At 36.5% G+C, this 26,330-nt stretch overlaps 1 protein-coding gene across 2 annotated transcripts in view; it reads left to right on the top strand.

The window, feature by feature from the left end:
• slit3 (slit homolog 3 (Drosophila)) overlaps nucleotides 1–26,330 on the top strand; it is a 222,331-nt gene that overhangs the window by 160,304 nt on the left and 35,697 nt on the right. For both annotated transcript variants that reach the window (XM_017417474.3, XM_017417476.3), the window contains 13 exons: nucleotides 290–361; nucleotides 4,094–4,257; nucleotides 5,675–5,819; nucleotides 8,573–8,644; nucleotides 9,323–9,394; nucleotides 10,267–10,338; nucleotides 13,270–13,413; nucleotides 14,320–14,483; nucleotides 18,062–18,212; nucleotides 19,733–19,807; nucleotides 21,154–21,297; nucleotides 22,217–22,360; nucleotides 24,707–24,870. In XM_017417474.3, coding sequence (XP_017272963.1) covers nucleotides 290–361; nucleotides 4,094–4,257; nucleotides 5,675–5,819; nucleotides 8,573–8,644; nucleotides 9,323–9,394; nucleotides 10,267–10,338; nucleotides 13,270–13,413; nucleotides 14,320–14,483; nucleotides 18,062–18,212; nucleotides 19,733–19,807; nucleotides 21,154–21,297; nucleotides 22,217–22,360; nucleotides 24,707–24,870 — 1,583 coding nt within the window. The remainder of the gene's footprint in view (nucleotides 1–289; nucleotides 362–4,093; nucleotides 4,258–5,674; nucleotides 5,820–8,572; nucleotides 8,645–9,322; nucleotides 9,395–10,266; nucleotides 10,339–13,269; nucleotides 13,414–14,319; nucleotides 14,484–18,061; nucleotides 18,213–19,732; nucleotides 19,808–21,153; nucleotides 21,298–22,216; nucleotides 22,361–24,706; nucleotides 24,871–26,330) is intronic.

Genomic DNA, 26,330 nt, shown 5'->3' with positions numbered 1-26,330 from the left:
TCAAAGAGAAATCACAGAATGTGAGAATATACAGATTGAGTTTTCTGATACAAATATATCTTAATTTTCGTCTTTTTTTGTTAGGCATTTCTTTATCTAGCTAAATTGTGTCTTATGTTTCTTTAACTACAGAAAATGTAATTCAGCGGTTTGTAAAACAAAACAGAGAAAAACAGTCCTAAATATACAGATTAATATGTTTTAACAGACTAATAATAAGCCCTAAGGTTATATATTTTTCTAATGTGTGTTTCGTTTTTTCCTTTTTCTATCTTGTGTCTCTGTTCAGCACGCTCAACAATAACAACATCACCCTCATCCCCCTGTCCAGCTTCAACCACATGCCTAAGCTGCGGACACTGTGAGTATAACACACAATGACACACACAATTAAACTCATCAACAGGTACTATAAATGCTGACAAAAAAGGACACTGCAGTTGAGTATGAACACAAATGCAAAAAGATGTGAACTAATGATCTAATGGCATATATTCACTTACACACACACACACACAGCGCATGTGAATACACAGACTTATAAAGCACAGCAGCAGGGCCTGTGTGTCATCATCATCTAATCATGCCATAATAAGAGACCAACTCTTCTATTGTTTCATGACTGTGAATAATCATGTGGCTGATACACAAGCAGACATGGACTCACTATCTGGCACACTGCCGCACACACACAGATGGATACAGTGACACACAAACACAAATACACTCACACATGCTCACTTGTGTAATGGTAACCTCATTAATGCCACAAGAAAGGCTTGTTCAGGCTCTATAGTTCAATCTGCTTTGATTCATTAGAAGAAGCCCGCTCTATTGATGTTACTGATGGAAGCACAAACACTGCACACACACACACACACACACACACTTGTACTCGAACATGAACCTCAGGCTAAATCATCCCTTTAGATTGATTTAAAGAGGGCTTTGATTTTTGTCTTTTTTTATTTACTTATTTGTGAGAAAGAGATCTTTTATTTTTCACGGGAATGGCACAATATTTCAAAAAGTTCTCCCATAACCGTGTGGGACTATCTGAGAGGACAGACCCTCACTTGCATTATCTGTTTGAACATTGAGGTTGAATTCCCCCAAACCAGCATGGACAGAACAATGTTGAATGTCTTCTGTGGTCATATAACCCCATTTAACATACAGGAACAAATTTTTCTCAATACAAATATAAACAAGCAAGATAGTTCTTGCCAAAATTTATCCTTTGAAACATTTTCTTTTTTACCTTTGACCAACAATAGTTATGAACAGTTGGTCATATGTATCATATTTTCTAGTTTTCTTCATACTCCTGCCACTCTAGCAGCAATACAGCTTGAAATCAAAGTTTTGAAATTGGATTTCAGGTAGTGGCAGGACTGCGCAGTTGCCAGCAGATTGAGCGCAGCGTTACCAATATCCGATATCTTTTAATCAGATGTCCTCGTCCACTTCTGTTTTCTGTCAGCACTGAATGAGTGCCTCCTCTGATTTCCTTGTTCTTCCTCCCTCCGTTTCCTCCTCCTCACTGTTTATGCATTTCATTTCACATTGGTCCCATCCTTTTTATCCATGTACATCTCCAGTCACCTTCAATGAATTGTATTCTTTTACCATCCCTCACTATTTACTCTCCTTACTTCTTTTTTCCTAAATGTATTCACTCATGTTTTATCCCATTTGTGCTCTCCTTTCTGTTTCCTTTGTTGCTTTTTTGTCCTCCTTACCGTTATCTTTTATCCTCCCTTAAATCGTCATTTTATCATTCTTTCCATCCTCAATTTTGTCCTCCTGTTTATTCTACCAACTTTTTTTTTTCCTGTGTATTCACTGTCCAGAGCTCTGTCAAGGATTTGCTTCCTTTTTTGCATTTCCCTTTTTCATCCTCAGCTTTTTTTTATTTTGTTTTTTTTTCTAAACATAACATTTTTATATCTTAAGCTATTTTCTTTAAACTAAACTTAATACACAAATTTAGTTAATTTTTTCTCTCTCTCCATCTTAATCTGGTGTAGCTTCTCAATCAAGCGCAACTGGCCTTTTGTTTATGATTCCTAAGGATGTTTAGCCTCTCGAAATTGAGAAAGCCTACTAAATGTGCAGTGAAACATTCAAGAATAGATAAAAAAAAACAGTTTTTTAGGATCTCTATCCACTCACCAATCTGTTCTCTGTCCATCCAGTCTTATTCTGCTTTCTTGTGTTCTCCACATATTCTGTTAGAGGTCATGATACAATATTAGAATCTTAAACCAATGAAAAGATCAGAATACCCTCTGCTTGAGTGCACAATTGTCTAATTTTCTTTACCAAACATGAGACCGTTTCCCCCTTTGGGGTCAATATTGAGTATAAAGACATACAATCAATGAACCACTATGCACATTACCTGTAATCACCTGCAAGAAATAAATACAATAGACACATTCACAGTGACTTACAGCTGCACACAAATACAGTGTAGACACACAAGCACAGCATTTCTACTTACCCCCTGCCTGTTTCCATTCTCCCCTGAGTTTTAATCCTACTTGTCGGTAATTAAGGCTAAGCGGGGGGTGGGCCAAGACGTGGCTATCTCCAGGCGGGGATTTGACTATAAACTGGATTTATAATGGGAGAGCAGTATTAAATCCCACTGCCCCCGCTGCTAGCATCAATGAGACCATCTCTGTTCCATAACAGGATTTGTCCTCTGCTTTATTACAAAAGGAGGCCTGTTTTCTGAAAGGCTAGATATCCCGGCTGGCATATAATACGCTGACAAGACATTCTGCTGTTCATCTGCCCTTCTCCTCCTCCTTTTTCCTCCTCCTTCTCCATCTCATCTTTCCACAAACAGAGCAGCCTGTAGAGAGTCTTATCCATAATGAAACAACACCTGATGCTTTCTATATTATGAAGTACCTTTTATTATTACTACAAGTTAAACTTGTGCGGGTTCTTAGTGTAAAATGAAAAATCTAAAACAGCAATTGCAACTCTGTTGTATATTTTGTTATATTATATTAATATAATTTAAGTCGTAGATGATAGTGCCTTTTTAAACTTGCCTAAGTTCTACAAAGCACTTTACAATATTTTCTCATTCATCCATTCGCACCCATTGTCATGCAGCTTTTTTGCCATGTATATGTATTTTTTGCAATTATATTTGTTAAATAAGAACAGATGAAAAGGGTGCTAGGCATAGGCAAATTGAGTAAGATACACCCTTTTCAAATCTTTAAATCTACACTTTTAGCAGTTTTTTTTAGCTTGGTTCACTTGGCATACATCACATATTGTTGTCAGAATGCGTCCTTATCACAATGTACAGCTTTCAGGGTGCATTGGGATGTTTTCTTAGTTCCAAATAAGTTTTTTTTGTGTGTTTAAGACAAATCAAACATTAAGGTAGAAGGAAAATAAAAATGTGCTGTTATCAGATGATAGAATGATGGGTATAAAGCTGAAAATTATTAAAAAGTTGAAAGAGTTTTTTAAACAAAATCAAACCCTTAAGACTGCTTCAATTTTACCAATTTTATTTTAAGCTTTTCAAACCCCTAATGAAGACTTTGTAGTTTCTTAAGGCAGTGTGTGAGTCAGACATATATTTCTGTCTTCTGAAAAAAGGCACTGTGACCAAAAAGAGCACAAGAATCACAGACCCCTTTTACATTTTTTAATCATGTATTTCTTTTTTCATTTTTATGACATTTTTGTTTCATTTTATCGTCATTTGGGATGTTTAGGTTTAAACATACTGAACAGAATAGAAATAACCTTTGTTGTCCCTCAGTGGGGAAATTTAGGCGCACCAGCAGCAAAGTGACAGGGAAATCAGAGAATGCAGATTCACACAAAGGTAAAAAAGAATATAGAAAAACAAAAACAAAATATGAATAAGAGACAGTACAGTAAGGGAAACTTTACAACATACAACATACTATGCAGTTATTAAAAATAGCAAACCCAAATTCAAAGACATGTCCAACTGTGTAGGATAATTTAAAGTATGTGCATGTGCACATCAATAAACAGCATGTTATGTTATGTCTCAAAAATATTAATCTTTTTCTTTATCCTTTCTTAGACGTCTGCACTCCAACAACCTCCACTGTGACTGTCACCTGTCTTGGCTCTCTGATTGGCTCAGAGCCAGAAGGGGCTTGGCCCCCTTCACGCAATGCATGTCTCCTGCCCACATGAGGGGTCTCAATGTCCCAGATGTGCAAAAGAAGGACTTCCTTTGTAATGGTGAGTTGACAATCACACAAATCTGAATTAGATGTGTATCAAATATCAAAATTCAACCTACCAAGCTGTCAGTGATATTTATTAATCTTATCTAAAGGTGCATTCACAGTATTTTAGTTTAAAAGTTACTGTTAACCAATTGGCCCTTGCAAAGCCACTCTTGTGTTTGTTTATCTGGAGGCTGACTAGATCACAGATCCAGATCCATTTAGCTGCCTCCAAGTAAGTCTCTCATCCGGTGACTGACTCTACCTCTGACATCTCAGAGTGCAGCTGGCAACAACAGTCTTTGTTTCACTCTCCTTAAGTGAGCTGAAGGGTCTGAACCTGCAGCAAGTGAAGAACCAGTTAGTGTGCAGCTATACCAGCTTTACTGATGCTGCAGAGCAGAACAAACACTGTTGTTGGCAGCTGCAGTCCAAGAGGATGGAGCTGGAGTCTGCCTGAGAGAGATGCACTGGAGAGGCAGTTAAATGACAACAAGAGCTGCTTCAACAACAAACTAGCCAAACTGCAGGTAGGAAAACACATGTTGAAATCTACCTCAGTCGTTGCTGGTGAATGGTCACTGAATTTGGAAAAAAAAAATTAAAATACTAGTTTCTGCTCTGCAGCTGCACTATAATAATAAAGCAACTGTACATTTGGAAAGAGCAATAGGTTCAAGAAAATATATATTTTTTAATTTTTATATTACTTATTTAGACATTGAAGTCAAGAACAATCACACTTTGTGCTTCTGATTATTGTTTTGTCAACATAAAAATAGCAATGTGAAGAATGTGATAAACCTAAAGGCCATTAGAAGAAACTGTGTTGTTGTCCTCTTCTGAGACTTTAGGGTTTCATTTGTAATACTGAAAAAAAAAATTACACTGTGTTCAGCATGTAATCAGCTGAAAGGTCAGCATAAGATTGGTAGTGTTATCAGCCACAGATAGTAAAGGCAATGTTTATTGGCTTCTGATTCAGCTGTCTGTACTAATAAAGTGCCAGGCTGCTGTTTCTCTCTACTAGCCGGAATCTTTCTGCTCACATGTTCTATAAAGGACCACTTGTTCTCAGTCTCATTTCTCACTCTGTGTCATTAGTGAACCTGTTTCTTTTTACTTTCTTTTGTCATGTTACTGCTTTCTGCATTTGGAACCTTTCCCTTTTGTTACATGTTGTTTTCTTTTTTTGCCTTCACTCTTGTTTTTTCAGCCACTTTTTTTTTTGCATATTTAATCTCCTCTTCCTCATATCTAGCAATATTTTATGTGCATATTTTGACCAAATAATGAGAAACATTAGTATTCAGCTTCTTCCCGTTTCAATATCAAAAGATTGCATGCTTCCACGAAAGACTTTTTATGCATCAAAAACACACATGCACACACAAAACATCACAAGAGACTAAAATTGTTGCTTTCTGCAGGTCCAGCTCAGACAGAGTCAAGGACGTGTGCTCCTCAGGTAGCCGTGTGTCCACCAACCTGCAGCTGTAACAACAACATCGTGGACTGTCGTCGTAAAGGCCTCACTGAGATACCAGCAAATCTCCCAGAGGGCATCATGGAGATGTAAGGGAGCCGTCTTTATTTACATCCCTTTATTATTTTAAATAAATGTCTTTAAACATCTGACTCAGAGGTTAAAAGAATTTTACGCAACTGTGATGCAAACAAGCATATATGTTCACAAACAACTAACTTACAGTCCTAAGACCTCTAGATACACCATGATTACTCTAAGAATCAACATTTAACCTAAATTGCTTTTTAGTGGCAATGACTTGCAAGCTGTAGCCAAATTCCATTTTTTTGCTCCTCTTACTCTCATTATTTTGCTTTTCTTGTACAAGTTTAGGCACACACACTTTCTGATACACTTGCAAGCACATACACCCCATCGAGGGACATGTTTGATATCCGTATTGATCGCTGTCCCCTGCCTGTTTGCACAGAGGACAGCTGCTTGATTGCTCTGTGACTAAAGGAGCAATTCCCTACCACATTTCTACACCAAGATTGCAATACTTCCCTAGCATAAGTAAAGACACTCACCCACAAATACACAACACAAACACTGAAATGTAGACAAATACATTTCTTGTTAAAGAAAAAAATCAACAAGAATACAAATGTAAATGTAAACAGACATATTTGGTGAGTGGAAAATACAACAGACACAGTTAACAGCACTTTGTATGAAATCACAAGGACACACCAACAGAATTAGCATCAGATCAATTATGATAAATGTTGATGCTTCAGCCAGAAACAATAGAGTTTAATAGGATGATGTATTGTCAGTCCTTTAATGGAGACAAAGTCATCTTTCTAGATGTCGGTGGCAGAGATCACTACCAAACATACAAGCATGTGTATATACACAACAACAGCAGTCAAACGATGTGTATGCGTTTGACTCCTCCAGTCAAATGTAAAGACTATGGGGCCATTGCGTGTGTTTGTGTTAGTACCATATTGTTCATGTTGCATTAAATACAAGATGGGAGAGATTTGTATGAGTCAGTTGTAAGTGTGTGTAAATCTGACCCACTCTGCCAAAATCCTCCTGTTTCATTTGTCATGTCTTCCTCCTTTCACCTTCTAGATCCTTTGAAAATAGTTTTTCAAATGTGTTCTCTCTATTATGTAGTTTAATATTGATCCTCTGAGTGTCTTTGTCTCGACCTTGTTTAACGGCTCTCTAATATAATTTGTAACATGTTGTGTGTGCAGATTGTTTTTGTCAGTATCTGTACATGCTTAATTGTTTTTGACCCCTTGGTAAAAATAAAGTGAAGCTGGCTGCAAAGGGAATGAAGTGCCAAAATATTTGAGGCCAAAGAACAGATACCTGTAGTGTGTAGTGTTGTGTTTCGAAACCTAAACCACATATTGCACAGTAAGTGTTTAATTTAAAAATCCAATGTAGGACTGCTACTTGATAGCAGTCATGAATCGGTTTAATAAATTGAACTAAATTGCATTTATTCCCTCAAAATGTGATCAAAACTAAACTTTGAGCCAACATCATCGCAGAACACTCATGATGTTGATTGAGAGATACAAAAGTAAAGGAGCACAAAAAGCAAATATAAGAAAAGGAAAGTGGAGGTAAAGAGCTGGACAGAGTGGAGGCAGAAGAGAAGGATAAGAAGAAGAAGAAGGATGGATTAGTTTTCATTTATCATCCTGACAGCTGACCCTGTGGCTGGCCTTGGGACCTCACCACATCCACCACTTCTCTAATTTTTCCTCTCCTCTCCTGTTGTTCACACTTTTCCACTCCTCTGATTTCTCCTTGGCCATCCCTCCTCCTCCTTTTGTATTACTCTAATATCTCTTTCCATCCTCTCATTTTTTTTATCTTTTTGCTCATAAATGTTTTATTTCCTTCTTTACAACTCATTTTCTGCCTGCATCCCTTTCTTTTTGTTTTTACAACGAGGTGATCTAAAAAATCTATCTATAGATTGTTATTTTGTCTGTACCCCCAGATAACAAAAAATAATACCCCTAAATGGACTCTGTGCCTGTGGGTCACCACATGGTAATAGAGTAAACCTACCAGTGTGTTGTAATGAGTCTTCTGTCTTCCAAAAATCGAGATGTAATAAATTTCCTCACCCTTAAAAAGTTTGGAAACCCAGAAAATATTCATAAATGCATTCTAGCTTGGAAATGGAAATATATTTAAAAAGTATGAATGAAAATTAATGAATGTTAATGTACTCTTTCTATGTACTATAGACTATAAAACAGTCCTGCCATGTTTAACTTAGACTAAAATATCTGTGTGGTTAGGCATAATATGTTAGCCATAAACAACACTCGTGCCGTACTATGTCACCTAACATTCATGTGTGTTGCTTACTTTTTGAACCACTAATGCATTGTCAGCATGGCAACTATTGTGGTCAGCACTTAGTTGGTTGCCAGAGTAATCTTTTTTGTCTACACCCAGATTAAACTGATTTAAATCATACATGCTAAGTGCTGAGCTGCAAAACTTTAGTGTTTCAAATTCTTTGACCTTGACAGGATTCAGTAGACAACGCAGATCATTCTACAGAAGAATTATATAGATGTTGATTAGGAGAGTAATCTTTCAAACTTTTTATGTTGTTGTGTGGAGAACAGTGTTCATAGTAACCTGAAAAAGGAGCAAAAATGAACCTAATATGTCAGCTGCAAAAAGCTGCAATCAAAGGCTTTCAGAAATGTTTTTGCAATGTGTTATTTAATGGTAATTTTAATTTTACTTAAACAATGTTGTTAACAATCAAATAACTCTGTTCTGTCTCTTTTTTTCTGATTTTTTCCAGTCGTTTGGAGCAAAACTTGATCAAAAGTGTCCCACCAGGAGCTTTTTCGACCTACAAGAAACTCAAAAGAATGTAAGTCACATGTTTTAATAATTTTTCCTTCATTATTAATGCTTTTATTACTCAGTTAAAAAAATTATGACTTTATTTTCCAGAAGGCTGTCAGTAATGTTTTATCTGTCACAATTCCTTTAAATAAATTATCTTAAGCTCTTTACAAAATAAATAGTCTGATATTTATTCATTGTTTTGTCAAATAAATGCATTAAAATGGTAATTACAACTAGATCAATAACTTACAGACATTAAGCGGTGGAAAAAATACCCTTATCATGTAATTACATGAAAAAACTTGACGTGCATAGTTGTAGACGGTTGTAAGGACCCATGGGTTCTTACAGATGGAGTTTTAACCTCACTTCAGCAGCAGAGTTTAATAATATATCTTACAGCAGTGAATGATATGAACTGCACTTAACATGCCACTGCAACCAGCTTCTCTTCCTCCGTCTTGTTCTTGCTGTCCTGTCACTTTAGTTTTCTTTTCATTCTCTTTGCCCATCACTCTCTCTTTCTCTACCTCATTTACTCGCACGCTCTGCTCCTCCTCTGGTTTTTTCCTGATTCTTGTCCTTCTGCCTTGACCTCAGCTGATGCATTCTGGCATGATCGTTTGTCAGACAGTTCTAGGACATTCACGCAGAATGAACCCCATTACTGTGCATTACAGTAATCTCATTCTCTCCCCAGTGACTTAAGTAAGAACCAGATTTCTGACATTGCTGCGGATGCTTTTAGTGGACTTCGTTCACTCACGTCTCTGTAAGTATGGCATAAATATATGCAAACATACACAGAAATGTAAACAAAGGTTTGCAATTTCAGACATCTGGCTAATAAAAATATGTTCACAGTTGATGTTGACAAGTGGAACACAACACAGCAGCTTTTGTGTTGTGCATGTGTCTTTGAGAGCTGTTTTGTGTGTATCTATAAGGGTAAATGTGATAAGAACATGGCAGGCAGTTTAATTTGAATCAATCTGTAGCATGAAAATGAGAGAAACAGTAATACATAAAGGGCCAGACAAGGTGAACTCGCTGAACACGCAAACATGTGCACATGCACCAAGCCAACTCAGCTGTACAGTAATGTCACTCAGAGCAGATCTTCTGCTCTAGAAACTCGCAGTGGTGTGATGGAGCAAAGTATATGACTGCAACTGCAGTAAGAAACATTAATGATCCAGAGGAGTTTAGTTACAGCGAAAAAAAAGTCTCAAATTGAAATAGCTGCATGTTCTTGATTCAACGATTGAAGATGTTTTTTTTGTCTTTGAATACAGCATGATGATTCTTCATCAGAGGTTCTCGAGCTGAGTTAGTGTGATGAGGATTTTCCTATCGAGCAAATATATTTAGGGCTTATCTCACTTTATGTGGAGTTGAATATTTGTAATCAGTGTAATGGAAGCTAACTACAAAAATATAAATAATACATTAGACTCTTTACACACTTCAGGTATTTTAGGATATTGTACTCAACACATTTTAAAACCTTCAAGTAAAAGAACTAACAGTAGTACTCATAGCTCAATCTGTATAGGTATTCCTCTGAGCCATGAATGACTTTAGTGTTACCAGGTTTCCTTTGTATATTATGTAAACTAATTGTTGTATTGTTTTGTGTTGCAGGGTCCTGTACGGCAATAAGATTACTGAGCTCCCGAAAGGAATATTTGATGGACTGGTTTCACTGCAGCTTCTGTGAGTAGTGTCCCTGGTCTGTTGTTTTTGTGTACCTTTAAGTATTTGTGTTTCCCTTCAGCAAACCTTGAAATGCATTACTCAGTAAAGGTCTGCAGCATAATGGTGGAAAAAATCTATGTAGCTTCAGTCACTTTTAGAAAATAGCAGCCAATAAAAGCTGTTCAAAAAGTGCAAACTGTGTTTGTTTTGTGGCCTGATTTCCAAACCTATGTGAACGCAAAGAAAGGTTATTTAACAAAACAGGAGACACATTCAAGAACCAATATTAACTAAAGATATTGAAGGTAAAACAACAGGACATGAATATGTTTTTCCAAGACTCAAACTTGACTTCTGACAAATAAAAGCAAATTATTTAAGTGCCATCACCAATGATAATTGTTGCCTATTACCTGCTTGTTTGTTCCTAGACAGAACTGGGCTTTCATATTTGTACACATGTCCCAACTCCTTAAAAAGCATTCAGTATAAAAATTATATAAGAGATGTGGACATTATACTTATCCCTGAACCCTTGTAGATGAATAATAATAAAACTGAAACCAATAACTGTGGAAACATGCCAGAAAGAAAATCAACTTTAATTAAGATTTTTATCAAACCATTTTGCCTGCTTACTCCCCCCAAAAAATGTGGTCCTATTTGACACTATTTTACAAGTGCTGTTACTCCATCCTGGCTTGTTGCTGCTTCAGACAATTGTGATTGCTTAATGAAATAGAAAACCAATCAGTGTGTCTTTTCTTTTACATCAAAATGTTAATTTGGTTCAATAAGACTATTGTCTCCAGTGCCTGTGGAGAATAGGTGTGGCTATGCAAGGCTGAAGTCCTACTGATCGCCACTGTACTGCAATAAAAGCACTGCTGCAAAATCCCTTCTTGATGCTTTAACCCTCCGTCTGTTCTTTATCACACGTCCATAGAGAAGACATTCCTAAAATGTTCAACATGGAACAAATACTGTAATAGAAAACATAAACTTTCATTGTTCTTCAACACTGTAGTGTTTTCCAGCAGGAAAACTATTAATTCTGTGAATAATTCCTCATGGGTAAAGTCTAACTGCAACGCTGGTTCAGCATGTTGTAAAAAATTCTATAACTGCTACATAAGTAGTGGATGTGGCATATGGTCCTTGCAAATGCCGCAGTCCGCTGCAGAAGCAGCTAATGTTCTGGGCTTTTCCGTCGTAAAGTGAAGTGAAGCAAAGAGAATGAGGATGAGTGAATTTAACCCACAAACACCTTTTACAGGCTTACAGAATCATTTGGATGCATAGCAAAATACAGAAAGAATGAAAGGGTGGGGGAGTGAAAGAATAGTTAATTTAATGGATAGATGAATGGATACTGAAAGATTGAAAATGATCTACTGTTGATGTAAGGAAGCAAAGAGATGTGGAGAAACACAAAGGCAGAAAATACTAGAAAAGAGAGTAATTTGAAGCAGAAAGAGAGAAAATTAGTGTTGATATCACAGTATGTGTGATGTGACATTACCATTTACCAGCCCCTATTGGAAAAGCATTTTGCCTCAGATCTAATGATGCTGCAGGAATAAAACGTTAAACACTAGAACACTGAATGCTTCATATTTATTCATACATGCATGCATGGTCCCATAATAGGATAATTTAGTATAGTTTCTGTGCATTTGTGACTGAATTATTCAATGAATAAATATAGTTCTAAGTGGCTAGTTATTCTTTTTTACTTTGCTCATTGTAAAAGGACAGTGCCTGGGGGTGTTGGCACATATTCAGCAGGCACAAGGAAGGAATGTGTTATTTAATATTTTAATTCTGACATGAGAAAACCTCCCACGTCCAAAAAGTCAATCAGCCCCACAAGAATGATGGTATTTTCCGATTTCATGTTGTGACTATAAATTAAACTTTGCTAGGCAAGGATGTGTTTATTGCTTTGTACCACTACTGGTCTGCTGTTGATGTTTTATGTGCTGCTTTGTTTTACTGGTGCAGTTTCAAGTAATTAGTTCCCCCTGTGAGCTGCCTAATGAGGCGTGGATATGTCGCAGAGCAGCATGCGGGTGTGTGTATCACCTGTGTGCGTGGACGTATAAACAGGTTGTGCCAATGCAGGTGCTCGTTAGAATGACTTGAGATAATTAAGCTGAGCTGCTGTACCAAGCACCGAGTTACTCACTTGTCACTTGAGAAGAGGACTAGAGGAGGCAGTTGAACATGTGAGAAAAGAATAAAAACAGAGAATCCAGCTGGAGACAAGAGAATGTTGAGAGTGAGAGATGAGAAAAAAGGTGGAAAATGTCACAGACAAGGAGCAAGAAAAGAGTAATTGTAGGAGTGCAGGGGAAAAACCTGACAAGTCGGTTACATTAGCTAACAAGGAGCAGGTATGAAAGAACAGAAACAGAAAGAGGGATAGAGGTGAAAACTTTTCTTGTCATTTCCTTAATCCCTCTATCACATTTCTTATTTCCCATTGCCATTCTCCTCCATTTTACCTGTCAGTCTCCTTCACTTAAATGTACACCTGTGTCACTCCAAATTAAATTTTCACCTGTCCCTTCACTGTTTCACTTCATTATTTGTCTCCATTCCCATTCTTATATATTTTCTCAGCCCCCTTCCTTTTTCTCCTCACCATCTGTCTCTCCCATCAAAACGAGATATTACTCTCACACATATAACGGAAGATATTCCCCCTCCTGCCAGAGAAAAGGAACTGAAAAAATATAAAACCACAATTTTCAGATTTATGTGTCATGGGCAGAAAAAATATAATCATGACTATGTGTGGAGAGGGGGGGGGNGTGGAAGAAATAATGTAAAGGAAAGGACAGTGAAGTTAGCTGGTGATTTTTTTTTTTTTTTCAGAAAAAAGATATTTAATTCATATAAGTGAACAAAATGCAAAACTAAAAAAAATATTCTTGTGTGTTTCAGATTGCTGAATGCCAACAAAATTAACTGTTTGAGAGTCAACGCTTTCCAAGACCTACAGAACCTTAACCTTCTGTCACTGTATGACAACAAGCTGCAAACCATCAGTAAAGGACTCTTCGCTCCTCTGCGCTCCATCAAGACACTGTAAGTATACAAAGACTATGTTCTGAAAACTGTGAATTACTGACGGCTGATCACCTGGATGCCTCCTTTGGTATTCAGGGAAGGTTCATACAAGAGGAGATTATGAGGCAGAAGATACTGGTGGGATTATACTGGGTATTCTCTCTGGCATGAGAGTGCCTGCCGAGCTGACCTTGGGTTTGCAAAGAAACAGTAGAATTAGGGAATTGGGATTGAAATCTTGAGTTTATTTGCTTCCTTTGCTGTTTTTGCAACACAATTATTTACAAGCATGTGATAAAGATGTGGGTTACAGCAACCAGAAGCTATTTGGATAGTAGATTAATTGTTTCAACTTTTATATGAAATGTCAAACATGCTCAGGTCTCAGAATCTGAAGTAATATGGTTCCACATACAGCAGTGACCTCATTATATTTGGCTGGTTCTGTCAGGTGAAGAAGAAGCTAATTTCAGACATCTTTAAGGTCCTCAAAGAAATTTTAAATGTGATGTTTTCATTTCTAGGTCTTAAAGTCAAAGTTGTTCAAAGTAAATTAATGTATAACAAAAACAGCCACATGTATCAGTTAGTCTCAAGCATACTGTAATCTAAGCATGATAATTCAGATAAAAAAATACTTCAATAAAAAATGGCTGTGTGTGGTTGCTCTTTTCTCTGCTTGATCTTTAAATTCAAAACAGAATATGAACAGTAAATAAAGACTGTATTACCAGATAGCAACTGTTTAAGTGAACAATGCCAATACAGGTTGAGTCTGAAAAATGTTTTTGATTTTTTAAAAATATTTTTTATTATATTCACACCTAAAACACAATCACAGAGACAACTGCCATGACTTTGCAGTCCTCTTCTTTTTTGACAATGTAATATCCCCCTTTTTTCTCTCACCTTTCTTTCTAACAGCCATCTGGCTCAGAACCCCTTTATGTGTGACTGTCACCTGAAGTGGCTGGCTGACTACCTGTTTGACAACCCAATAGAGACCAGTGGGGCTCGCTGCAGCCACCCCAGAAGGCTGGCTAACAAACGAATCAGCCAGGTCAAAGGGAAGAAGTTCAGGTGCACAGGTAAGTAATGACTTCACACAGATGCACCTAAATAAATAATATAATGCTGAATAAAACAGCACATTTATGAACTCTGATGTCACATTGCATTTAGTTCGAGACATCAAAGTTTTCTTTCTTTTATTTAGGTTGCAAATAATTTGTTTAGGGTTGGTAATAAATGTTGTTTTAACTGCTTGTGGATTTCTCTGATGATAACAAAGCATTACCACTTCAAGTTGATGTTGCTACATTGATTAGAGGAAAAAATGTCATTGAACTGACACTAACAGTCTTCATGATACGTTCAATAATAAATCATTTGTAGCTTCATGAGTTTGTTAAACATCATTTCCTCATTAATCATTAATCCTGTTCTAAATCATCTGTTTGCATAAAAGGAATTTAGATGAGATAGAGTTGTACACACACAACTGGAACAGACATTTATACAAATCAAACATTTCCACAATATTTAGATACAATGAAAAATGTCAGCAGGCAAAATATTAAATATTCAATAAACTCCAGTTTATTGGTGGGTGTAAAGAGAACTGAATTTTTGTTTACTAAACAAACAAACATTCACATAACAGTTCCCGCTTCTCTCTGTGTGATACAACATTATTACTGTTATTTTCTTTCATACGAGCCATGGGTGTTACTTATTACAACGCAGATGTACTCTGAAAGAGCACAATCACTAACTCAGCAGGGAGAGGCCATAGACTGTGATTGCCCACTTTTGTGAGCGTGTGAAACCGAGTAACTTCATATAAATTGTGTTATTTTCCTTAATAGGCAGAAGCATGATTTGATTGAAAGGTCTTTAGCGTTTCTCCTACAATGAACAATAAACTCGATGATATGCACTTCACTTGTGCTGTTCAGGGTCTCTGTAAAACTTTTTTTTTTTAAAATACATCAGCAGCTACTATGTTGAAACAAGAAATGGACACAAAATATATGAAAACACCCCTTTTTCTTCAAATTATTTGAAATATGTCTATCACTGATGCCTTAGTTACTCACATCAATACAGTTTGCCTGTACCATTTGTACCATTACTTTCCCAAGACCCCCCCCTTCTTTATTTTTTTCAAAACTGACACACTGTTACTGACATATTTATTACCATTAAACATTTAAGGGCTTTAACCAAAGTGCACATTTGCTACATTTTGAGCTTACTCAGTAGAAAGCAGATAACTGATATTGGTGCTTTACCCTTGGAAGTAATCAGGCTAACTAGATAAATTAAATTCTCCCAAAGCTGGTTATGGCTGTTATCTCTGCTTCAGTCCTTCCTATCTGCAGTCCCATGCCTCTCCCTGCATCTCTGTTCTTCTCTGGACCTGTGTGGATATTTTTGCTGCTTGTGGGCAGTTCTCTGTTCCTGCCTCCTTCCTGTGTGGATCTGCAGCTGTTTGTTGCCTCTCCTGTCCTGTATGGACCCTACTCCCCTGACTGATTGGTGCAGCTCTCTGTTGCCCCACCTTCCTCCTGTGTGGACCTTTATGCTGATTGGCTCGTGCAGCTGTCTCTTGTGCTTGATCTAACCATGTGGCCCCGCCTATTGTGACATCACATGGTTCCGTCAAGCGCCAGGGACCGCCCAGCACACACCTTCATGCCTCTCCCAGCCAATCACACACCTTGGAGCAAAAACTAGCGTTTAACCATTTTGACTGTTTGCTTGCATTTATCTGACTTATGTTACATGACTGTAATAACTAGGTTTGAAAAAAAATGCTATATAGATAAACAACTTGACACTAAAGTATGTATATCGCTGTGAAGTATCAGTACTTTCTTAAAACACTTGTTTTTTACAGCTTTGCCAGTGTTGGTTTCCTGCCGTTTTCGTTTTAGTCAACAGCTCTCTCCAAAATTTATGGATTAGGTTTTTATAATGTTGTTTTAATTTTTACACAAAATAGTTTTGAAAAGCAAAGTTTTTTGATACTGTAAATTGTTACAAAAATAACACATTTTTGCCAGCTTACAGTCATTCTTGCTTTTCTTTTCTTTTTTTTTCTTACAACTTTACTCGCTTTCCTTCTTTTGCTTATTTTCTTGCGTAACCCAATGACTTACTTGGGGCAACTGATGTGTAAGTGCTGATGATTTTTGTTTGTTGCACTGGCCATGTGGTTGCACATATACATGATTAGAATTTGTACAAAAAGCAAAACAGAGAGCAACAACTAAATCCATTGCTTTGTGATGCCAAACCTCAGTAAAAAAAAAAAACCTCCATGTTCAACTTGACTGCTTAACTACCAGCAAATATTCAAATTCTTCACAAGATTTTAAACAGAAACTCTAGTTATTACAATCTTGCTGTTTGCTTTGTACATTACTGTGTAGTGTTGGAAAGCATTTTAAGATAAATGCTTGAGAGAATATTCTTTATATAACTTGCTCTATGGCATGGCTGTGTTTCAGGTTTGCATGGCTGATCTGTTTCCCTGTGTGAATAAATATAACGTTAGAATTGCAAAAGCTGAACTTTCATTCTCTGCTTTGGTTTTTACCATCCTTCCATATTTGCTTTTATTTTTATCCTTGCCTTTTTCCTTCTAATAACTTACCAGCCAACAAAGTTAGAAGCAGCACAGTTATTATTTAAGATATTTCTTCATTAGAAGCAACTAGCCACATCCTTCAGAAAATAGATTTCTGTTAAAGACTATTGATTACATGTAAAGCTCAAAACATGATTTTTTATGTTATTTTTATTATTGCAACCAACTCCTCAATATGTGGTTTTATTTGATGAACAATCACAAGCAGAGAGAGAATTTGTGCCAGGGGAAAGTGGAGATAGAAAATGAAGGAACAAGTGTTTCTGCCAAAGCACAAACAGTCTGACAGGACATTGGTAAAAAGCAGAGGAAGTTGAAATAACAGAAAACAGATTGACAAAAAAATACAAATTAAGAGTAGGAAATGAAAGTAATGATAGCCATCAGAACTATAAAGAGAGTTCATTATGTGGAGCTCAAACACAAGTGCTGCATGATGTAAACCAGGTCTTCACTACAGTCAGAAGCAATCATAAATGATATCTGCTCGCATTACATCTAAATAACAGAGGTGGTCTCTGGCGCACCCTGTTAAACAAAAACATCCGGGATTGAACCACATTTATCTGTAAGATAATTTTATAAAACCACCTGGATGTCTGTCTGTTAATTTAGTTTAACGAGGTAGCCATACAGAATTGCCTCTCCTTGCAGCAATCGTGCAGGCTACAATATTATGCTGCAGGGACTAGTGCAACCTGTTTCTTCAAACAGATGGAAAAACAGTTTGATGTAGCTCATTTGTGCGTGTTTGGCTACACGTTATGTTATATTTGACATCTCAGTTTAGAAAAAAAAGTAAAAAAAAAAACAACCTAAACCTAACAAGAAAGAAATGGCAGAAATGCTAGCAATGGACTTTTGATGGCTTACAGAGAGTTTTGTTGTTTAATTAAAAATATTGTAATATTTTAGTAGCTCTTTTTCTCCTCTGTTTTTTTCATTGCCTTCCCAAATCTGTTGTTTTCTGTCGGATTGATCATATATTTCACTGCCACTTTACTCTTGCAGGTCAGGAGGACTACCGCAGCCGCCTTAGTGGCGAGTGTTTTCAGGATCTGGTATGTCCAGAGAAATGTCGCTGTGAAGGCACAGTGGTTGACTGCTCCAATCTTAAACTGACTCGAATACCTCCACATATCCCTGAGCACACCACTGACCTGTAAGTCAGCTAGTACTTTGTTATATGTACACACTTTCTACATATGTATGTTTGTTGTAAGTGCATTTCCTGCTAAAACATCACATAGAAGTCTTTTCTTTTTCCCTCAAAGCCTCTCTTGAGCCAGCACCATGTCTGGAAATATTCCAGCAGCTTTAGGCTTCATATACTACATGCAAGCACATTATGGCCACCCTCTGAATAACACCAGCTTCTCTCATTTATGAGAATTTCTGTCTGATTCTCCAAAATGGGAACACACTAACTCATGTCTGCTGCAGGTACAACACTGACTGATTATGAGTACTCTACATACATGCTTTCTGCAGAAAAATGAACTAGCTCTTTAGGGATAATTAATATTGCCAGTATTCCACAGGCTATTAGTTCACACTTAATTTGTCTCATATGTGTGATACTTTTTTCTGAAAACCTTTAGGTTCTCTAATCATTTTTTTTTTGTCGCTTTCCATTTCCAATGTGCTTTATGGTAGGAATGTACACTTTGTCCTCTATACTTGGTTAGAGGACACATCAAATTTTAATTCTGTGCTCAACAGAACACACCATCTCTTTTTTTACTTCCTGATTCGCTAAGAACACAATCAACCAGTAGGTTTCTTAAGGCTACAAACACGTTCACACACACTTACACATCCACACACACACACCCATGCACGCACACATACACAAGCCATCGCCCTGCCCCTCGTAACCCACCTTATCAAGGGAAATCAGAGGAGTTTGTGGTTCAGCTGAAGGCTTATATATATTTTACTCCCTGCTTCTCATCTGTCTGTCTTTCTTAGTGACTCTTTCAGCTGACCAAAATAAGAAATATTGACTTAAGCCCTTAGAGCTTTTTTATTATGTTATCAGTCTTCTAAAGAGAATAATTTACAGTCAATTAATTGTGTTGGTCTTTTTTCAGTTGATACCAGGGCCTGCAGAATCAACAGTAAAGAATTCAGATTTATACTTTCCAGAGCTAAAATATGCAAAGTAACCCCAGCAGTAAAAGTAGTATCATTTGCACACAATCACCAAGCTACTTCAGGCTTTGCAATATGTTACCTCACTTCTGCTTTATCCAGGTTGATCTCACTTTTAACACCTCGTATCTCATTAGAAAGTGTCCCCCTGAGCTGAACTTTCACTTTCTATCCTGTATAGTTTCTCCACTTTACAGCTTTCACACATACACATACACAGAATGCATCCTTTTAGCAGCACCTTTTTAGTACAAATTACCCCAATAAAGCAGATGTCTGGCTTCCTATCTTTTCAACTCTTTTCTTTTGGCTTAGAGCAATGTGGATATTGATGACTACATAGAAAAGATTCATTGCTTTTCTCCTCCTCCTCCTCTTCCTGGAAATTTTTATTTCTTCTGCTTTCTGTTATCTTGTGCTGCATTGGTCCTCTCCTGACTTGCTGCCTCTTTCTCTGTGTTTTAGTGCAAAAATGTTTTTTTAAATAAATCCCTAACTTGCCCTCTCCCTTTTTTTATGTCTCTACAGGCGGTTAAATGACAATGAAATTACCATCCTGGAGGCTACAGGGACTTTTAAGAAGCTTCCTAACTTGAAGAAGATGTATGTCTATATTTGAAAAACACAGGTTTTCATCTATATATTTTTTTTAATCATTAAGCCTGGAACTGTTGGTCGTTTTGTTTTTCTTGAAAACTGCTCACATCACATCAGTCTAACAGTATGAATGATTAAGAAAGATACTTTGGAAAGAAACTGTCTTACTGTTTCCTAAGCAAATAAAGGGAATGATGCAATTACATGACAGGAATAAATTGATGATGACAGGGTTTGATAAATAGAAGGAAAAGTTTAAAATGATTAAAACTGAAGGCAAAATTAACAATGAGGGACGTGCAAAATGAAAACTTATAAAGAGAAAAGGAAAGTGATAAACACACATGCAGAGAGAGTTGAAAAAACATCTGAGAGACATGATTGACCTATTGGAGGAAGAAGGTTTAAAGGGAGACAAAGATCGAGAAAAGGGAAAGAAATCTGAGAAGTATGGATAAGACAAATTCTAACTGAAATAGAAGATGGACCTTCAATTCAGATTTACAGTCAGTCCTTATCAGCATACTCTAGGTTTGTGTGCACTTGTACTTTGTGTGTGTGTGTGTGTGGGGGGGTGTCAGAATAAGATAGAAAAAGACATAGAAGAGATGAGAGGTTGATTTATTGGAGAGGAAATTGCTAACCATCTCGCAGTGTCACTGACAATATAGATTGGCTTGCACTCATTTTCATTTTCCTCTCTTCATCTCCCATCCTTACATCACATTTCACTTTATTTCTGCTTTGATACATTTTACCATATGTTTGTTTGCAATCATTTTTTTTACTGTCATGGATGATTTTTTTTCACTCTTCTCCCCATCTTCCATAAGGCAGATAAGAGGAAAAACAAAACTATCTGTGAATGAACGCTACAACAGCTGCGATGGCTATCATCTGAAAATATTGTTTCTTTGGCCAAGCTCTCTATTTTCCTTTATATTTTTCTCATTGTGAGCAAGGGAGGGAGATTGAAATCATTTTCAGCCATTTGTGACCATTTGTCTCATTTACTTTTATGTGTGCACAATTGTTGTGCGCTTTGTGAGTAATAAAGATGGCTTGCTTTTTTATCAAAGAATGTCTTGTAAAAAATACAAAAACGGATATTACAATGAAAGAATCAGGGGTTTACATGTTTACATTTAATATTTTAAGGAACATGATTAATTGCAGCAATCAGGGACTGTATTTGTGTTTGTGTGTGTGGTCTTCTCAATCCTTTAGTAATTCATAAGAACAACTTAATTTGCAACAACTTTATTTAATACTTGCACATGTTAAATATGGTGCAAAAATATTGATAAATAAATCCTAACATAAAAAAATGTCACATTTTGTTCTTCCTGCAGCAACCTGAGCAATAATAAGTTGAGAGACATTCGTGAAGGTGCATTTGATGGAGCGAGTGGAGTTTTGGAGCTGTTGCTAACAGGGAACAAGCTAACTGGACTGCAGGGACGCATGTTCAAAGGCCTGAGTGGCCTCAAAACTCTGTAAGTCGAAATATACAGTAGTTTGTGTGTTTGTCTGTGTACTTGTGTTATCTTATATACCTTACAATGCATTATAAAATGCAGGAACACTGGCTTTCATAAGCATCAAGAACAAATGATTTTGATCATTGCATGAATAATACGATTTTAATGTGTTTATTATTCTTAATAATTATGCTAATGCAGTTTATTCAGATATATTGCTTACTGTTTGAGCATTTCTTTTTCTTACAGATGGCCTTAAAGTTCTGTTATAAATGTGATATTCAAACTTTACATGATAACTAAGGTTTGCATTTGGCATACCATAGCCTTGAAATGTTTCTTGTCCTGACTAAATCTGAATTTAGTATATTGTGTTTCCCCTAATTTGGGTACAACAATATACCCTCTAAAAGGTAGTACCCATGTAAAGGTCAAATGACAGTGTACAAAGCCATACAGTAACGTGTGTGTGTTTTTTCTCAGTAAAGTCTAGCTAATGCTATCATGTATATATGTGCTGTCTAATGATTCTCTAATGATATCATGGCTGTCCCTGTATTATGTTAAGAGGCTCCCTGCTTCAGTAACAGCCTTACTAACTTAGTTAGTGTGTCCCAGAGATGGCTAATGCTAACTAACTCACTTATGGCTCCACATGACTGCATGTCAAAAGCTAATGTATTATAAAGTCTGTCATGGTTGTTCAGTGGAGACTGGTTTAGATTTACTCCTTCTTTCAGTTTTATCTTTTAACCATGTTATCGGATGTTGCATTAATTTTACACCTCTATTTAAGTCATTTGTGAATGTTATACCCTGTCAAAAAATGTCTTCTAAAATTAAAATTATTAAAGTATTATATACAGCATTCTTGAAATAATAAAATAAAATGTGATATTGTTTGTTAATAAATATATATTGTTTATGTTTTCAGCATGATGCGGAGTAACCAGATCAGCTGCATTGACAACAGTACATTCACAGGTTTGAGCTCAGTTCGCCTGCTGTCGCTCTATGACAACAGGATTGCCAGCATTGCCCTTGGAGCCTTCTCCACCCTCCACTCCTTGTCCACCATGTAAGTCATTTCTCTGTGAATCACTTCATCAGTACGTTGTTAAATTCATGCCTTTTGTATGTCCATCCTACCATTTTTATCATCTCTCCACATCACAACCTTTTTGTCTCCATTTTTAAAATCTGACTGCATCTCCCATCTCATATGTCTTTTCATTTTAGTAGTTATCCTCTATAAAGATCATGCGGGCACAAGTTGTTCTCAGCTTAATATTTTTGCACGTTGCTCTCTGGACACAATCATCATCAGATTCCCTCCATCATAATTGAGTAGATTGGTTTGGATCTCAGGACATTTGTTATCAAAGCCATATATTTCAACATCTGCACACACACACGCATGACCAAACTTGGACATGAATAAGTTTAGTCATGCATCTCTAAAATGCACACACCTGCTACAACAAAGTCATGAATCATCGGACGATGATTCATGATTGTTCAACTGATATTTGTGCATTTGGCATGGATGTGAGCTGGTTTTTAAAAAGGAGCAGGATGCTTTTATTAGGACGAGGATGTTGACTGATCTTCAGTTTGTGCACTCAAATACAGAAAGAAATAGACTTGTAAAGTCATAAAAAGCAATAACTTGCCACATAAAACTATGGTTTAAGGAGGGAGAGTTGGACGGAGGTCAAAAGTGAATTAGTGCATGTTTGTGTGTGTGTCTTTATTTTTCCTGTCCTCTGACCACCCTGATGTGAAGGTTGTAAATAATATATTTTATCTTCTCAGTAAAACATCACAGGTTGAATATTAAATATTTTTTCTTAGAACAAAAAGCCAAGTAGAGACAGGATACGCCTGTTTACACTGTCTTTACTTTCCTCCAAGCTTTCTTCCCTTGTTCTGTCTTTTGTTCTTGCTCTCTGTCCTGCTGTGTACCTGTCAACTTTGATTCAAGTTTCTACCTGAGTCTTTTGGGAGAGGAGATGGAAGAAAAGAAAAGGAAAATGAGGACATAGAGGTGGATGATAGATGGCTGCACTGTTGCAGAAAGTCGAGTTTACTCGGTGGGGCAACAAAAAAAGGAATGAAATTACATTTTATTACACTAGACTCAGGTAGAAACCATTAATTCCTTTTTTAGGTTTATTTCTTCACTGACTCTGTATAGTTACTTGTAATACAGTTTTTAAACATTTGTCTTCTCTCTAGAATAAAAGAAAGATGTACAGGTTTTTGTTTTTAGACCTTATATCAGGCCCTTTATTTTCTTTTCTTCACAATCTAAATTATATTTTTTCCTATTTAAAGCAGTACACTATTATTTTTGTTGTGCACAGAAACTTTACATTAATAAGTGTGACAGTGAACATAACAAAAGGTCGTGTTATCTGCACAAATCTCTGAATTTTACAGTGAAATACAACATTATCTTTAAAATTAATTGTTTGGCTTTCTGCAGTCATTTGCTAAGAAGTGCTTCACTTCATATTGTTTCTTTAGATATCACATTTCAGTAGTTTACTGTATTAAGGAAAATTAATTGTTTTCTGAACTTAATATTCCACCTATTATAACAGCCTTTCTTTTTCTTTTGTTCACTCTTATTTATTTGAAGGATATGTCTCAGCTGTGTTGATTTTTAACACTGCAATAAACTGAGAAGAAAATGTCAGAAAGTTCACATAACATGGTTTCAACTTTAGTTAAAATGTTCAAAACTTAATCATTTATCCATTTCAAGTTTAAGGGACTTCTGCCGATTTAGTATGTGCAGCTAATGCCTGGTTCCACCTTTTCAGTTTAAATATGCCTCAATAAATGTTGCATGAGGAATGTTTAAAAAGCATCAAAATGCATTGAGAGGTGATCAAAAATGAATAAAATGAGCAGATAACCTTTTCTGTCTGTCCCTCATAGTTTCTCATTCTTTTTCATTCACAATCTTCTTTGTACTTCAAAAATGAATAAAAATATCTGATAACCTTTCCTCCGTGTCTTCCCCTACTTCTTCCTCTTTTTGTCTTCCATCTAAATTTATTCAAAGGTGTATGATTGACTGAAAAGAGCTTTTGTCGGTTGCAAATGCAAAAAAAATATATTATTTATTATTGTTACTGGCTTCCAAAATCATACATTTTAAGTCTCAGATCCTGTTGTATTGTTAGTAATATTCAAATAATTTGAAATTTCTCTTTAATTTGAGGTTTTCCCTCAAAAGAAAGGAATGTAATTTTTTGATAGACTTTATGAACATAGTTTCTTCAAGCAGAATTAATTTGAATTTGAAAATGACTGTGATGTATGTTTGAAGGTAGTTCATATGTTTAATTTCTCATTTTATTGAACCTACTTTACCACTCTTCCTTCTTTGTGTCAACCCTCGCCTTTTCCACAGTAACCTTCTCTCCAACCCATATGTGTGTGACTGTCACTTGGCCTGGTTGGGTCAGTGGCTGAAGAAGACCCGGGTGGTGAGCGGGAACCCTCGCTGCCAGAAGCCAGCCTTCCTGAAAGAGATCCCCATCCAGGATGTGGCTACCCCAGACTTCACGTGTGATGGTGAGCCTTTTTTTCTCTCTGCCAATAAGTGTTCTCTTTGGCTGCATAAAGATGTTTGTAAATACCATTTGCTCATAAAGCCTTAATAAAAGCTTTAAACAAATGACGTGTATGAGCGAATAAATAAAGCATGTGTCCTCAGCAAATAAGAACATGAGTCAGGTGAGATAAATGCTTTTTTAATATGTACTTGTATCTCTTTTTTTGTATTTCAATAATTAAATCTTACATTTTTTTAGTAAGGCCATTCAGAGGAAATTATTTGTCCATCCATCCATTTATCCATCCACCCATCCTCTTAGATTTTTTCTTTTAAGTCATAGTCACTTTGTCTCGTTCTGTTTTCTTCACCTCCACATTTTTTTTTAAATTCATTGCACTTTTCTAATTTCCTGCAGCTGTGCTGCAACCATTTACTGAAAATGAGTTTGGAAAGTAGTTAGCTGGGTTGGTTCAAGTAAGCAAACACTAAGATGGTATCAGACCTTAACATTCATTCTTGAATTTCACACACCCACAAGTACACAACTCTTTTTTTAGACTCAAATCAGCTCCAAAAACACAAATTATAAACAGACCACACTTGAACTTATGAATCCCAGCTCCTACGGTCTTTTCAATGGCAATAAATATCTAAGTATGACCTTTGCTTACCCAAATTAAATTAAAACCATAAATGTCTTTCTGACTTTAATTCACATACATGTAATCATTAATGCAGATCAGATTTTTTTAAAACCTTCTCTCATGGCACACTTTGGCATCAAAGATCTAAATTGTCAGCATCAAATCAATTGTTCTTTGGTTCAAAGTCCATCATCAAAAGTTAAAAAATATCTACTGACACTCAGACAAATAATCTTTACAACATAACCTTCAGTTGATGTTCTTACTCTGAAAGTGTAAATCTCAAACTGTCTCTCCGAAGAACAAAGCAAAGGGACACACACACACGCACACATACCCATACACACACATGAGGTCCCATGACCAGTCTATTTTTAGTTGAGTAAAATGGCTGTTGAGGTGTCCAGATGCAGCCGGGGGAAAGGTAAAGTTAATTGAATTTGTGGGAGGATATTTAGCTCACATTTAGATGTTAGTTCAATTAGCCAACTGTAGTGTGTGTCACCCTCGGGCTACACCTCCCACAGGACTCACAGGCTACACATATCAGGTTAGACCCACATTCACAAATGCATACAGTACACGACTCTACTCACAGACCCAAAAGTGCTCATTTATTCAATATTCAGACATTAGGCCAATTATAAAACTACAAATTGAATGAAAAAAAATGGCCATAGGTTAGAGGAAGTGTTAAAAACCAAACGTGCACCAAACTCTAAATCTGCAACATAATTTAGTGCACATCGTTGGCTGCAGTTCAGGAGGAAGAACAGTTGACAGCCTTTTGGAATTTCAGTGGTTTGATTCCTTACATGAACACATGCTGAACT

The sequence above is a fragment of the Kryptolebias marmoratus genome, linkage group LG9, assembly GCF_001649575.2.
Source record: "Kryptolebias marmoratus isolate JLee-2015 linkage group LG9, ASM164957v2, whole genome shotgun sequence".
In the NCBI taxonomy this organism is placed as follows: domain Eukaryota; kingdom Metazoa; phylum Chordata; class Actinopteri; order Cyprinodontiformes; family Rivulidae; genus Kryptolebias; species Kryptolebias marmoratus.
This window is presented reverse-complemented; position numbering and strand designations above follow the sequence as displayed.